The sequence below is a fragment of the Pseudorasbora parva genome, chromosome 12 (assembly GCF_024679245.1).
Source record: "Pseudorasbora parva isolate DD20220531a chromosome 12, ASM2467924v1, whole genome shotgun sequence".
Classification (NCBI taxonomy): domain Eukaryota; kingdom Metazoa; phylum Chordata; class Actinopteri; order Cypriniformes; family Gobionidae; genus Pseudorasbora; species Pseudorasbora parva.
The window spans coordinates 13,074,042-13,090,942 of NC_090183.1; the positions used below are offsets into that span (position 1 = coordinate 13,074,042).

The 16,901-nt window shown below is 38.0% G+C and overlaps 1 protein-coding gene across 16 annotated transcripts in view; it reads left to right on the plus strand.

Moving 5' to 3' along the window:
* Positions 1–16,901, plus strand: part of baz2ba (bromodomain adjacent to zinc finger domain, 2Ba) — a 111,144-nt gene that overhangs the window by 78,137 nt on the left and 16,106 nt on the right. For 4 of the 16 annotated variants that reach the window (XM_067459185.1, XM_067459194.1, XM_067459187.1 and 1 more), the window contains exons 9-22: positions 2,224–2,827; positions 3,316–3,606; positions 5,648–5,708; positions 6,961–7,069; positions 7,342–7,443; positions 7,958–8,174; positions 8,273–8,365; positions 8,454–8,515; positions 8,678–8,743; positions 9,562–9,627; positions 12,713–12,757; positions 13,155–13,187; positions 15,096–15,161; positions 15,435–15,575. In XM_067459185.1, the coding sequence (XP_067315286.1) occupies positions 2,224–2,827; positions 3,316–3,606; positions 5,648–5,708; positions 6,961–7,069; positions 7,342–7,443; positions 7,958–8,174; positions 8,273–8,365; positions 8,454–8,515; positions 8,678–8,743; positions 9,562–9,627; positions 12,713–12,757; positions 13,155–13,187; positions 15,096–15,161; positions 15,435–15,575 (1,956 nt within the window). The remainder of the gene's footprint in view (positions 1–2,223; positions 2,828–3,315; positions 3,607–5,647; positions 5,709–6,960; positions 7,070–7,341; positions 7,444–7,957; positions 8,175–8,272; positions 8,366–8,453; positions 8,516–8,677; positions 8,744–9,561; positions 9,628–12,712; positions 12,758–13,154; positions 13,188–15,095; positions 15,162–15,434; positions 15,576–16,901) is intronic. The other 12 variants (XM_067459201.1, XM_067459188.1, XM_067459198.1 and 9 more) reach the window with 8 other exon arrangements.

Below are 16,901 nucleotides of genomic sequence, written 5' to 3' on the forward strand. Positions count from 1 at the left end.
GTTTCAACCTTTCTGTGAAGGCTTTCCACAAGATTTAGAAGTGTGTTTATGGGAATTTTTGACCATTCTTCTATAAGTGCATTCGTGAGGCCAAACACTGATGTTGGACGAGAAGGTGTTTAGGCCAGTCAAGTTCCTCCCAACCAGACTCACTCATCCATGTCTTTATGTCTTTATGGATCTTGCTTTGTTCACTGGTGCACAGTCATGTTGAAACAGGAAGGGGCCATCCCCAAACTGTTCCCACAAAGTTGAGAGCATAAAATTTTCCAAAATGTCTTGGTATGCTGAAGCATTAAGAGTTCATTTGACTGGAACTAAGGGGCAAAGGCCAACCCCTGAAAATCAACCCCACACCATAACACCCCCTCCACTAAACTTTACACTTGGCACAATGCAGTCAGGCAAGTACGATTCTCCTCGCAACCACCAAACCCAGACTCGTACATCGGATTGCCATACAGCTGCTCTAGATTCCAGTGGCGACGTGCTTTACACCACTGCATCCAAAGCTTTGCATTGCACTTAAGGTTTGGACTTGAGGTTTGGATGTAAGGTTTGGATGCAGCTACTCTGCAATGGAAACCCATTCAAGCTCTTCATTGAAAGTTGGTGCCTTCTGCGCACTTTGCCCCTCAGCATGCGCTGACCCCACTTTGTGATTTTACGTGGCCTACCACTACATGGCTGAGTTGCTGTTGTTCCCAATTGCTTCCACTTTGTTATAATACCACTAACAGTTGACAGTGGAAAATTTTACAAATGGACTGATTTGCACCAGTAGCAACCTATCAGAGTACCACGCTTGAATTCACTGAGATCCTGAGAGTGACCCATTCTTTCACAAATGTTTGTAGAAGCAGTATGCATACTTAGGTGCTTGATTTTATAATGGAAGTGATTGGAACACCTGAATTTAATGATTTGGAGGGGTGTCCCAATACTTTTGGCAATATAGTGTACGTCGCAATATGGAAGAAAATATCTGTCGTTTTTTTTTTGTGACTTTAAGAAAACAATTAATATGACAGGTTTTCTTAAATTAAGAAGTTTATTGAAAGGCTCTAGGACTTTTCAAAAACTCATAGAGACACCCTTACAAGTGCCAATTTTCGTATTATTTCAGAACAAACATGTTCATGAGTCAGGAAACTATAATGGTGCTATAAAGATTTCAAACCATTGAGCTCAGCGGTTGAAGGCAGGCAGAGTTTGAGCATTCCTTCTCTCTTAATGAATGTTGTGGAGCTGATAGAGTCATGGCCGCACTGTTGTTCTCTGTTTCAGTGAGTCAGAGCAGCATTATGCTCACTCACACTCTTCCTCCACCAGCACTTAAGCCACATGACAACCAGCGCAATTACCACATCCCCACCTCTCCCTCTGCTGTTTTTCCCCTCTCTCACTCTCACTCTCTTTGTTTATCAGTCAATTTGTTGTTTGTTCCTCCTCTCATCTTTTCTCTCAGTATACATATCTCACTTTCTCTGAAGATGTGCTTCGTTCAAGGAAATTCTGTTTTGTTCCATTTTGTTTTGAAAACAGTATTGCCTCACAGCAGAACTTTCTGCAATATTGATTTCAAGAAATAGATATGAATATAAAATGATATAAACAAATAAAGTAAAAAAGTGAGTTTTATACATCATTTTAATGTAAAACTATACCACCAGATATATCCAAAAATCACAGTCTCCCATATGAAATGTTTATTTATAAATTGATATATATGACTTAAGGCCCTTTCGCACTAAAAATGATAACTATAAAGATAACTTCTGAATAATGATAACTATATTAGCCTCCACACCAATATCTGAAAACGCTCAAGGTTTACTTTACAAGGTTTTTCCTCTGTGTAGTTATCATTATAGCTGTGGTGTGAATTTTACTATTCTCATAGAACTGGAATGATTGGAATGATTACTGGTCTGATATACTGTATACAGTATGTATGTCTGTATATATATATCTATATATATGTATATATATATATATATATATATATATATATATATATATATATATATATATATATATATAACTACATGTAATGACTACATATGTAACAATGACAATGTAAAATAAAAATTGTTTCCTAATTTTACACTTTTACAGTTTTCTGTTGATATAGCTTTGAAACTTGTGTAATTTTTTTAGTACATGAGACTGAATGTGATATAGACTTTTCTATCATTGTTCTCTTTGTTTTTTCTTTTGCAGTCTTTCCTGTCCCAGGACCAGACGTTTCCTCTCCAGTTAAAGAAACAGCAGAACCCATATAAGATAAACAAGAGGGCAGGGGTGCCCACATCCTCTTCCTCATCTTCATCATTATCCTCCTCCTCTGTGCTCCCTGTTAAGCTCAGCTCTGAAGCGTCAGGTCGGACCAAGCCCCCCGCAGCGCAAGGCGTGTCCTCCTCCAGTCTGCCTTTCTCTCATGGCCTTCTGGGTCTGGGCCAGCCCAACGGAGTCATCCAGAGCACCCAAGATGTGCCGTTGGCACTTACCACCAAACCACGTTCAGACGTACCCGTCAACCTCAGCACGGGAGGCCGTAAGAGCCCTGCTTCTGCCTCTCCCACCCCTAACCGCACCCGTGAGCCACGAAAGAGCAAGACTCCCAAAGCATTAGAGGCCTGGAGGGGTCTATCCCAGAACCACCTAGTGCAGTCTCTGGTGGACCTGTTTCAACACAGCGGAGCCGAGCAGGAGCTGCCCAGCAGCAAAGACTCAGATGACTCTGCTGAAGATGAAGATGACGAGGATGATGATGTGGAGGATGAAGAGGATGATGATGAAGAGGACTCAGATGACAGTCTTTCAGGTGAGATTCCTAGAATAGTGGTTTTGCGAGTTAATTTAAGAAATGGTTCTCCCAGGAATTAACATTCTTTCATTATTTACTCACTCCAAACTCATAGAGTATCAAGTATCATAGTAAATAGTTCAATAGTAAAACAAGGAAATACCATTTTATTGTGTTACTTGCTTTTTCTTTTTAGTTATTTGTGAAATTTGCTAGCAATTTCTGAGTTGTAAATCCTACACCAATTTTTTTCCGTTCAATCACTATCAATCAGGGAATTTTATTTGACTTGACATTAATTTACTTTAATCATAATCCAATAAAATATGCTATACATTAATTAATGCTGGATAACGCATCAGATTATGGAAGTTACATTTGGAGTACTATTTCAAGTTGCCTTTAATTTGGCCCATTGATGCAAGCAGAGTGACACAAGACATGTAATAATGATCAATTCCATCAACACGGTCTCATGTCCTCTCCTCTCACCTTCTAATTCTCAGAGTCGGACAGTAATTCCGATAGCGAGATGAACGGTTCAGAAAGTGGTAAAAAGAAGCGCAAGGATGGAGTCATGGAGATGGACACAGATGGAGAGAAGACTCCTCAGAAACTCAGCAAGGGGTTTTCCCATCTTAACTCCTCCACCAATCACGGCCTGTCTGACTGTCTGCCACTAAACCTCCAAGTCATTAAGCCCTCCAGTGTGGCCACGCCCACCATTGTGAGCAGCTCCGGTGCCTTGACCTATCACAGCTCTCCCTCCTCGTCGTACTCTGTTGGCACCTCTCCAGGTAACCACAGGCAACGTCATTACTAAAACTAAACTAAAACTGGATATGCTTGACACCTCCCTTTGGAGCTCTGTCAGTATCAAAAGTGTGCATGGGGTTGAATATATGTTGTGTGTTTGTGCATGCCCTTTTGTTTGTGTATTTGTCTGTGTGCGGGGCTGTCACACTCAGATGACGGAGTGTCTATTTTTAGAAAGATAAATGGTGGCGTCTGGCATCACTCGGCTCCCTTTGCTCCCGTCTATTTGGGTGTGTGTGTGTCCTTGGACCTAGCCATTGTATCTGGCATGTATTCCAGGAAAAAAACAAAAACAAAGCAGGATTAATTTTAAACTGTTTCCATTAATTGTGTGCGTTTGGTTTATACAGGGTCAGGTTTAGGGTTAGGTAAATGTAGCTGGTAACAAGAGCTCTTTGTGTGGTGTCTGGGTTAACCCCGGTGCCCGTGTTTGCCTTAACCTGTTAGCTGAAGCACATCAACCAACTCTGTTTGGCTGACTTAATCTGTTTTTCCTTCTGAAGCTAACAGAGACATTTGTTGAACAAAACACTCTCAAATCCAGCAAACATGGCACAGAAGTACATCTGCTCTTGGATGCCGTTCAGCATCCCTCACCGTGATGGAATGAAACGCTTTTTTCTAATGAAGCTAAATTGTGTCCGTTGAAAAGCGTGAGGAATCTGTAATAAGCTGAGAACAGTTACTGTGATGATTTGTTTTTGGAGTATCATTTCAGCCACTGAGAGATTCACTTAACGCCCGTTATGTTTGCAGACTTTGCAGAGATTTGAGCGATATGGTTTTGTTAGTTTGTTCCTGTGGTTTTTGTTAGTGTCACTATTACTCATATTTTGAACAACATCCTATCTATCCCTAAGCATTATACTTGAGTGTGTAGCTCTTCTTGCATCATTTGTGCTACGGACATGAATCATACCCTTAAATCGTTGATTTTGTATACTCTACCGTTCGAAAGAGGGGGGTGAGATTTTTTTTTTTAAATGTTCAAAAGAAGTTTTTCTGCTCACCAAGACTAGATATACTTGAGCAACTGTAATATTGTGAAATAATATTACAATAATTAAAACAAGATGTTTTGTAGTAATATATTTTACAATATAATTGATTCCTGTGGTGGCAAAGTTGGATTTTCAGCATCATCTCTCCAGACTTCAGTGTCTCACAATCCTTCAGAAATCCTCATATGCTATTTTTTCAGGATTCTTTGATGAATTAGAACGTTCAAAAGAACAACATTTATTTGAAATAGAAATATCATTATAAATGTCTTCACTATCACTTTTGATCAACATAATGCATGCTTTCTGAAAGTATAACTTTTTTTGGGGGGGGGGGGGGGGGGGTCTAACTCAAACTTTTAAATGGTAGTGTGTAAAATATCAGTCAATATTGTACATTTTATTGTTCATGCTCAATTGTCTTATTTAATACATTCAATTTATTTTTACTTTTATTTTGTATTTAAATGTAATATGTGACGTGTAATCTTTAGCATATCAAAATGAATATACATTATTCATACTGTATATTAAAATGTTATGATGCTTAGATTTACATTAAGCTTATTTTGTGTTTGTTTTATTTAATTTTTTATTAATATAAATATTAATAAAATATAATATTTTTAATATAATTTGAATAGTGTACATTTCTTGTTTGTCTGCCAAGACATTAAAATATAAAAACCTTATCGCTTTGGCCAGAATTTCAATACTGGTGAACCTCTAGTCAAAACCATCCAGGACGCCTTAGCAACCGCATTGCAACCCCTTGCCTTGTGGAAGCAGGTTTTATGTATGCAGGCACCATCAAAAGCAGAACAAATAAAAATAGAGGTTTTATTTGATGTTGTTTGCTCATTATGTGAATAGTAATTTGTAAGAGATGATGAAACGGTTTGCTTAAAATGTGTGTGTGTGTGTGTGTGTGTGTGTGTGTGTGTGTGTGTGTGTGTGTGTGTGTGTGTGTGTGCGTGTGCGTGTGTGTGCGCATGTATGGCTGGCTGTTGTCTTGTCTCAGGCTCTGCGAAGAGAAAGCGAGTGATGAATGAAGATGATTTACGGATTCCGCTGGAAATGGGGTACGTTTAAATATGACATGCTGGTGGCAGCATGACTCAACACCTGCTAACTGCAGATCTGCATTCTGTGCTTCTAAAGCAACAGAGGACACAGTCACATATAAACATCACATTACAACTGCAGATGAGTAAATACTCTTCTCAGATCAGAATACTTTTCTCTTTTATTACAAACCCATTCAAACAAGCACTGTGGCGGCATTATTGCACAATTATGGTATAATACCATGCACTTTGATACTTTGACTGACTATTATATTCATATTCATCATCATATTTTTTATTTACATGTCATGGTACTACCAAGGTATATGTGAATGCCACATACATAAGTTATATAAAAAATCAATTATAGTATACATTTATTTTATTTTTTTTGTATTTTGAAATCTTGATCAAGTTATCTTTACTAGGTGTCGTTAAGATCATTCAAGATTTACATACCATCATGCCTTCCTTGTCAAACTCCTTTGACTGGGTTTTTAATGTAAAAAATGTTTTTTACTCAGAGATATGTTTAGCGGATGTATTTAAAAAGGTATCACCTGGGTATATTTTTGAATTGTATTAATCTTAAATATCTTATGTATTTTGGTAAAGGCACAATATGTAAGATATTTAGATTAAAATATCCCAAAACCACTAGAACAATGTTATTGTTCTCATTATCCCAAATGTGGCCAAGAATGTTTAAATCCATAGAAATAAGCTATTTTAACCAGGACAAGGACTGTGGGTCAAATATCAGTGACATCTTACCCGCGTTACCCTCAATTTTATTTTGTAGAAACCATGAAATCATCAAAGACGCTTTAATATATAATGTGTTTTATCAGACCGGTGAGCAACTGTTTGGATACATTCATCAATAGAAAACGAATCATTGTTATATAGCTCATCACAGTTAGTCTTATTTAAATCTTGTTTTCTTGATTTACCGTGAGTACAATGTTTTACCATGACTTATATCGATTTAGCTTTCTGCAGTGTGCAACAAGTGTCTCATAGTAACCGCCGAGCGAACGCGTAGAAGTGGAAGCGGTCGTCTGCGGCATAATAAAAGCTCCGTGAAATCCAGTTACTGCTGATTTGCTGTTAATATAATGATAAATTAATTCATTAATGTACATGTCCAAAAATCTATGGTATTATAAAATTAGCATAAAGAATAATATACCATAGAAATAAGCCTTTTTTTGTGCACAATGATAAACATAAGTGTTTTTCGTCAATGTGTATGTTATTGTTCTAGCTGGCAAAGAGAGACCAGGATGAAAACAGTGGGCGGTCGGCTGCAAGGAGACGTCGCGTATTACGCCCCGTGCGGCAAGCGAATGCGACAGTACCCAGATGTCGTAAAGGTAACCAGTCTTCCCTGCTGCCCCTCGCCTTTATCCCCCCCCCCCCCCCCAAACACCCAGGAAGCCTCACTCCCCTCCTGTTAAACCCCTTTCCTCTCCCAGTGCACCATTAGCAGTTACTGGTGTAAGATCCAGCAGTTTACTTGGATGATCTGGTCACTTTAGCCAGCTATGCACTGTTATGGCAAGTGTGGTAGGCTGCTTTCAGTTTGGTACCATTATAGTGCTAATGGCTCTGTCTGACAAAATCACTATTATTCTCTCTTCTGTAGTATCTGTCCAGATACGGAATAACTGACATCACACGTGATAATTTTAGCTTCAGTGCAAAAATAAGGGTTGGTGACTTCTATGAAGCCAGAGAAGGACCCCAGGTGAATGCCTTTCATCTCCTCTTTTTTCTTTTTTCTTTTTTTGTTCTTTATATTCTTTTTTCCCTCTCTGTCTCTCTCTCTCTCTCGTATTCTTTCACTCTCCCTGTATCTCTCTTTCATCTTGAACAGGGCAGGGAATTTGATTGAACCCCGATAGCCTGAATTTCCCCTTTTAAACTATAGGGAGTCTGTGCAATAATCAGCGCTCGTTGTTTCCACAGGGTGTTACTTCATGTTTTGTCTGTCATGTGTGTTGAAAGAGATTCTTTAGATTAAAGATACAGAGGAGCTAATGCTGGGACAGTTTATTGACTAAAATTTTAATGTGAATGCTTCATGCTTTTAATTCATTTGCTAAAATTGGCTTTTAATATTAGAATATTGCCAATTAATTATTATAGTGTTTAGTGAGTCACATGATCATTAGTGATGTGGCACTAAATTGGGAAACTTTCTGCGTTTCTACTGTCATCTTCATAAGTCTGACCCTCCTCCGTCTCCTGGTTCCCCGCAGGGTCTGCAGTGGGCTCTTCTGAAAGAGGAAGAGGTCATCCCCCGTATCTTGGCCATGGAGGGTCGACGTGGTCGTCCGCCCAACACTGAGCGGCCGCCGAGGGGCGGCAGTGAGGTTTCGGGCAGTCGGCGTCGAAAGGGCCGTCCCCCAAATCTGGGGGAGAGCGAATTCCCAACCCCCTCTGAGGCCAAACTGTTGCGCAAGCTCGAGGCTCAGGGTAAAGTTTGACTTCCGTATTGACTTATACACCCTTATTTATAGACAGTAATGCAAATGTTGATATTGATGTAAGGGATTTGTCCGTTCTCATCATAGAAATCGCCCGGCAGGCAGCTCAGATGAAGCTCATGAGGAAACTAGAGAAACAGGCACTCGCACGGGCGGCCAAGGAGGCCCGCAAACAGCAAGGTATTCCACGCTTATGAATACCACTCTATTGCTCACAATGATGTTCAAAAACATCTCGTTGAGATCTCATTCTGTATCTCTTGTTTAGCCATTATGGCTGCAGAGGAGAGGAGGAAGAAAAAGGAACAGCTGAAGATTCTCAAACAGCAGGTGAGTTTTTCAGTCAGTCTTAGGGTAAGGTCACACGAGATTATAAGCGTTCATTGAGAACAGAAACTGCTTCTACGGCTGCAGCTTGTCTGCCAGTCGACTTTTTTAAATGCACAGCAGCACTTTCAATTAACAGACTTCCTCCTCCTCCTCTCCTACCAGGAAAAGATAAAGCGTATTCAGCAAATCCGTATGGAGAAGGAACTCCGCGCACAGCAGATTCTCGAGGTACGGAGTGACTGCGGGAAAAAATAATAAATTAAAAGAGTTGAAATAGGCTTAACATCCTTAAAATACACACCACCCCCTTCAGTTCCTGTTTAACATGGAACCCAGACCACAGAAGAATCACTCACCAGCATTTTGGGGCTGTGAATTCTGCATAATTTTCGTCAGGACTAATGCTAAATTGGTTTTGGTGGACAGTTTTTGAATATTAAATTTGCTGCCTCCTGTGTTTCAAACCAGAGGTAAATTAGACATAAAAGATTTTTTTTTTTCCATCAGACAATGGCAGTTCTTGCATAAGTAGCAGGAGGAAGACACTGTTTACTTTACTCACCCAATTATAGAGGCTTCAAAAGTGTTTTAGCTGGGCAAAATCAAATTGAAGCTGACACGCTTGGCAAGCCATTCTGAACAGGATTTCTTGCTGTTTGTAATTACGTATTTAAATTTTCGGCTAATTCGCCTTTGCTTTCTTATTATATTGCCGTTGTCAGAGCCCGAGGAATATTGAATAGTTTTGAAGATCTGAAGGTTGATTCTGACACAGATTTAAGGAGAAAACATTCTCAATCACTGACGCGGTGATCTGTAGCTAGAGTAAGCGCAATAATGGCAAGACGGAAGAGCTTTCCTGAGCGTGTGTGTGTGTGTGTGTGAGAATGTTTGGATGCAAGCTCTCGCTTTTCCTCTCGCAGACACATCAATCAAAGTGTTAGTATAAGTTATAAATAAAACAGATGTTGGTTTAGCATGTTTAATTTAGGTTTATACTCAGCGCAGCAGCACTGGTCTGACCCAGACCTGTTTTGCATTGGCAGGCAAAGCGGAAAAAGAGAGAGGAGGCTGCCAATGCCAAAATGTTGGAGGCGGAAAAGCGAATAAAGGTCAGTTTGTGAGTGAGAAGAGATGCTACACACCTACTCTGCGCACTATGAATCATCGTCGTGGAAACCCCCACCCCCCAACCCAGAAAACTTTCCTCGTTCTCACCTACCCCGGCAAACCATTAACATTCCTCGGCCACAACAAAGGCACAGAGCCTCTGTTTGACTGATGTCTGCCGGCCTGTGGGGGGAAATTAGCTTGACATCTGGATTTTTGCTGTTGTATAAAATGAAAAATGCACAGTGCATCTTTTTATGTCTTGTACTCATGGGGCGCTCACTGGAATACACAACCTGCTTTAAATAGCCTCCCTTGTTTAAATGAAGTTTTGTGTAGCGTTGTATCATATACACACATACAGTTATTTACACCATATAACACTTTGATCATACTGTACATTTTAAATCTCACAATAACTGTATGCCACGATAGTTATTTTGTCTGAAATTCTATATAAAAATGGTTTATATGCACTACGTTTTTTTAAAAGCAATTAATTTTATTCAGCAAGTAGACATTAAATTAATTGAATCATTCTTAAAATGTAATCAAATGTGACAGTGTAGAGACTTTTACATTGTTACAAAAATGTATTTCAAATAAATACTGTTTGAACTTTCTATTCATCAAAGAATCCTGAAAAAAAACTATCACGGTTTCCACAAAAATATTATTTTTTTCAAAAATGTATAATAAATTTTGAAAAAATTATAAAAAAAAACTTTTCTGTAGTAAAATTACAATATAAAAGAAAATTATTTATTTTTAGAAACCGTTATTTGTTTTATTTACAACATCACTTAATATTTTTCTCACAAATTACTAATTCGTTTTAAATCAAATTTTTATATATAACTCTCTTTACATTTTAGGAAATGAAATGGATAATATTTGGGGATCCATGAAAATATTTGAAACTACCTATATTTTGATAGTCAACTTTGCATTTAAGGGTTAGTTAACCCAAAAATGAAATGTATGTCATTAATGACTCACCCTAATGTCGTTCCACACCCATAAGACCTCCATTCATCTTCAGAACATAGTTTAAGATATTTTATATTTAGTTCGAGAGTGTATCTAAGTGTATGCACACTATACAGTCCATGTCCAGAAAGGGAATAAAAACATCATCAAAGTAGTCCATATGCGACATCAGTTAGTTCATTAGAATCTCTTGAAGCATCGAAAATACATTTTGGTCCCAAAAAAGCAAAAACGACAACTTTATTCAGCATTGTCTTCTCTTCCGCGTTTGTTTTCAGACCTCAAATCAAGATGTAAACGGTCATAAATTATTATATTGATTCATGATTCGGATCGCCAATGTCACGTGATTTCAGCTGTTTGGCAGTTTGACAAGCGATCCGAATCAATCAATACACTGATTCATGACTCAATATGCTCAAAACAAGTCATTAATGACATCAATTTAATTTTTGGATGAACTAACCCTTTAAATGTGTTTTTATTGTAACACTGATTTGAATTTTTTTTTTTTTTAATTTGAAAATATATGGACAAAAACTTAAAGGTAGTATTATTCATAATAAATACTATTGCATTGTACATTATATGCCATCATACCACTAGGCCCTAGTCATTCTCTTCAGGGGAAATGAAACCAGAGTTGATGAGTCATCTTATTTTTAGGGCATTGTACGATTGTGTAGATGGTAAAGCTCATTCTGAGAAGAACTTTTTTTCATTTGCTGCTACTGAGTTTAGGGTTAAATATCACATGTATCTCGCATGACTTTACCTGTTACCATCTAAATACTATCAGAATATAAAAAAATGTGTTCAATGAAGTGGTCTCTAGACTAAGACAGCCCCCTCCCCCTAAATGATAAATGTGACTTGCTTCTGACAATCTTTTGATTATTAAAAAAGGCAAACAATGTACTAACCCAAACTTACTAACTCTTTACTAGCCAACAGGGCAAAGAAAATAGCATCAATCAAGCAATTAAAGAAAAGTTAAAAAAATTCTAAAAAAAATTTCTAAAAAATTAAAGAAAAATTTATATTTTCTTAAAGGGTTAGTTCACCCAAAAATGAAAAATATATCATTAATTACTCACCCTCATGTTGTACGACACCCGTAAGAACTTCATGAACTTAACTTCATGAACTTCGTTCATCTTCGGAACACAAATGAAGATATTTTAGTTGAAAGCTGATGGCTGAGAAAGGCTTCAGATAGGCCTCCATTGACATTCAGTACATTTACACTCCCATAAAAGGCACTAAAAACGTTGTTACAAAGTCCTTCTCACTACAGTGGCTCTACAGTAATTTTACGAAGTGACGAGAATAGTTTTTGTGCGCAAAAAAAAAAATCTAAATAATGACTTTATCCACCAAGTTATTATGTTCCATGTATGCCTCAGACATGAATTCGAGAAGCACCACGACGCATGCACGAGAATATGTGGCAGATCCCCGTTCGGACACATGACCCAGAAGCGAGGAACTTTGTTTACAAGCAGAGGAAGGGAAGACGCGCCGTATCTAAGCTGTTGAATTCTACACTGATCGTGCTTTAGAAAAAAATTAAAATAAAAACAAAGTCCCTCGCTTCTGGGTCATGTGTCCAAACGGCGGATATGGGTCATTTTCTCGCGTATGCATCATGGTGCTTCGTGAGTTCACGTCCGAGGCATACACGGAAGACAATAACACACAAAAACTATTCTCATTGCTTCGTAAAATTACAGTAGAGCCACTGTAGTGAGATGGACTTTTTAACAATGTTTTAAGTGCCTTTTATGGGTCTTGTGAGTGTAAATGTACTAAATGTCAATGGATGCCTTTCTCAGCCATCAGCTTTTAACTAAGATATCTTCATTTGTGTTCCGAAGATTAACGAAGTTCTTACAGGTGTCGAACGACATGAGGGTGAGTAATTAATGATATATTTTTAATTTTTGGGTGAACTAACCCTTTAAGCTCTTGCATTTATAGGCCTCACAGTTAAGACCGACGGCCGAGACAGGACTCTTGATTGGTGGTTTCTTTTTAGACTGTTATAATGAGTGTTTTGGTGCCGTTTTGAATCATTTTTATGTTCTGTGTTTGTAGGAGAAGGAGATGAGACGCCAACAGGCTGTTATTCTCAAGCACCAGGTCAGTCACAACTCTTATAAATAATAGGTCTCATAATGGTCATTTATAAAGTAGTACTGATTTTTGCTACAAAATGCAGGAGAAAGGGAGGGAAAGAGCAATGTTTATCTTAGAGTTCACAGTCACCATCTAAAATGCAGTGCATTATGGGTTTAAAATTGTCCTAAAATAGATTTGTTCAGCCTATGCCCAATGTAAGAAGTGGCGAGTCTCATGTGGTTCTGTCTTTAACTTTCTGCTGTTACTCTTGGTTAATTTCCATGCTTTTTGGGAGTGGGGTCTATCTCTTTGGGGTTACAGGCTGAAGTTTTGATTTTTGTTTGTTTTTTCCTTTTCTTTTTAAATGACGCTGTGATTTTTTTCTGTCTCATAATACTCTGCCAACTCTCTCTCTCAGGAGATGGAGAGGCATAGACTAGATATGGTATGGGTATGTTTCATCTTCTGTACATCTAACACTCGCATCGTGAATCCTGGTTGTGATATGATGTCATAGCAGCACATGTTTAAATGTAGCACTGGCTGCTGTCAAAACTACATTTTCCTTCTGCATGGCTTTTTAAGCAAAAAAGAGAACAAAAGAAAAAAACTGCATCGCCTACATTTGCTATGTGTGTCAATGAGAGAAAACGGCTTTGATGCAGCAGGCCTGTGTGCATGTGTGCGTGTGTGTTTGTGTGCGTACGTGCGTGCGTGTGTGTGTGTCTATGGAGCCTGTTGAGTACATACTCTCATTGGTGGAAAGTGCCACACACCCTCATTCCAGTTTAAAGTCATCCCAATATTGTATATTATCATTACCGCTGTGAAAATGTGAGTGTTGGTGTGTGTGCGTGTATGTATGTTGTTGTGACTATTTGTCACAATGTTGCATTTGCACTGCGCTGATTGTCCTGCCTGTGAGGTCATCAGTACAGGTCAAAGGTCGTAGTGCCTGACCAATGAGAGAATTTGAGAAAACTCACACTTCTCTCTATTGTACATTTCATGCCATCTGTGGGTCAGAATGAAGATATCACGCTAATTGGCTTTATCCTCAACAAGTCAACATGAAACAGTATCCACAACCCATTTTGCTTCCTTAATGTGGTGTTTTCAGAGCAAAATAAGATATTTAACAAATTAAGTGAATATTTCATACTAGAATGCAGCCAAACCAGAATGTGAGTTTGCTAAAACAATGAATAAATCATTATTTGGCTATTGGTTAAAGGTGCACTCTGTAATTTAAGATTTAAAAAAATGAATAGTACTTTACATAAATATATTTTTTAAAATGACGTAGACTCACATAAGATAAAACCTCTAATCATAACAATAGTCCAGTAAAAGTTATTAATTTAAATGGAGAAGGTCTCTTCGTTTGCACAACTTGCATGATGCTACATCCACACCACTAGATGTCAGCATGAATCCAAGACATCAGTAGCACAATCTAAACAACAAATTACTGAGTGCACATTAACATTGGCTGTGTTTAACTCCACTTTTACACACACTGGCAAACTACCCTAAGAACTTCCCCTTGAGGGAATCCCTGCCACCATTTTTAAGTGCGTTCAGGTTAGTCAAGTGGATGAGAGAAGTTTATTTGGACAGACCCTCGACCCCATAGACCACAATGCAAGACGATTGTGATGTCGCAACAAAAGTTACTCGCAGTGTAAACACTTAATTTACATACAAGTGATCAAGGGATTAGTGTGTGCAGCCAGTTGTAGGCACACGTGCAACATAAGCAACAAAGTATCCGAGTGAAGTTAGCGAGAGAAGGCCATAAAAAAGTGGACTTAAACGCAGCCATTATCCAATAGTCTGAGTCCAAGGTGATGCTAGCCTTTAAGTAGCAACATTTTAACATTTTAAAGAAGGATACCAGAAACGTGTATTGAGAAAGTAAATGGGGCGGGTTTTGATTTTATGTTGACTTTAAATCCATAATAACAGTGACAGAGAAATGTGCTTCACTGTAAGGACCAAGGGAAATCTGCTGTATTTTCCCTTGTTAGCTTGTAACATTAGCTACGCTAATCTAACTCAAGATGCACCGACAGCTTTCCTCCTCTGACCTGCCCATTACATCTGTGGCTTTTCTTTTCGCTCTTTTGTTCCCGTCCGATCAGCTGTAACACACGTTTTTGTGGCTGCCTCATCCTGGCCATAGCAATGTGTCCGTTCTACACCTACTTTCTCTTTCTCTCTTTCTGTGCAACATGCTAAACCACGCTGATCAGTTTTATCGTCTGTCTCTGGCTTTTATATTTCGTTTGTTCTCTCTGTGTGGATCTGTATGCTTTGCTTTCCTCCACTGAACGATGGAATCATTCTGTCTTTTCAGGAGAGGGAGAGGAGGAGACAGCACGTTATGCTAATGAAAGCTGTGGAGGCTCGGAAAAAAGCTGAGGTGTGCAAAACAAAATAAATAAATAAAGGAACACTGTCCTTCACCACTCCACTCTCCTCTCTGCACCTCAAGGCTTTCTCACATGTCACGTCTATCTGCTCTGCTACGCTCCCTGAATGTGTTCGCCACATAATTTTGATGTAGTTCGATAAAGTACCCTAAACATTCCTCATTCTCCAAAACCAAGTTTTCTTGTAGAACATAACACCCTAATGTCAAACACGCCTGATTTGGCATCCGACCGGTTAGTAAAGCCTCTCTTCCAACCTGCAGGAGCGGGAACGCCTCAGGCAAGAGAAACGTGATGAGAAACGTCTCAACAAAGAGCGGAAAATGGAGCTCCGGAGGCTGGAGCTGGAGATGATCCGTGAGATGAAGAAGCCCAATGAAGACATGTGTTTGACAGATCACAAGGTAATGGAATATCTGGACCAAATGGATAAAAAAAAGTTTTGCACTGCATCAGCTTTAATAATCACATATAAAAACTTGTATTTTGAATGCTTGTTTTCAAGCAAGATTCATTCATCAATAAATGAGCCATTAACAGAAAGGCTCATCCAATCAGAACTCTCAGAGGTATGATATCATGCACGGAATCTTACCAAAACACTTTACAGTGAATTCACCTGAGACAGAATACTGCCACCTAGTGGTGATAATGACAGTATTTTGATGAAAGTTGGCACCATTGTATCTTAGATTAAACTTTTTAATGCTAATGAACCCAAATTTGTGAAGGACCCCCTACCTAAAATATAATGGCAGCTGCTTAATTTCATATATGAAGACTCATTTATACGGTGAGAATTAAGTATTATCACTATATAAAGGACAAAACAAATTATTATATTATTATCTAGAGCGGTGTTTACCAAACAGGGGTTCATGAGAGAACAGCAGGGGTTTATGAGTTGATGAAAATATAATAATTAATTATATAAAAAGTAAAAATAAAATAAACAAATCCCAATAATCAGGATATAGCTTAGTGTGATTATCAATTCAGAGGCTGCAATTGAACTAAATAACTGCGTAGTATGATGCGACGTGGGTCTTAAAGTAAAGCATGTGGCACATTTTTACTGTTGTAATTTACAGCAGTAATATATTTTTGTCTTCATTTTTTAAATTAAAACACTACAAGTACTGCTATTTATTATTATTATCAACATCTGAGAACTGTGAACATGCAAATGTGCCATTAAATTATTAAAAATATTAACTTAAAATCTCTTTTTTTGAATAGGAATACTTCAAGTAAAGTGTTTCTGTTGTGTTTATCGATTAACTGTATTGTCTTTACTCTTGTGTTTTTGTTCTTGTTTTTCTGTTGTTGCTGCTGTAACACCTTCATTTCCCCTTGGGGATTAGTAAAGGAAGTCTGAGTCTAAATATTTTACTGACAAAAATCTGTGTTTGGCTCAAAAACAAACAAAAAAACAGCTATCTTTATATTAGTTTGACAGTATAATTTTTCCCCACCCTATGTTAGAGTCGTGTTGAATGTGTAAGCCAAACAACTTGAGGACACTAAATTGTTTATTATTGATTTTAATTAGTTATATTCTTTTTGACTCAAGTAAAAACTGCTTTAGATGATAAAAGACAGTAAAAAATATAATGATAATAATAATAATAATAATAATAATAATAATAAAATGGGAGAAATCATTTTTAACATGGTTTGAGCAAAAGAAGCCAAGTTTAAGATCCTGTTGTTGTCGTATTTGATTGCGT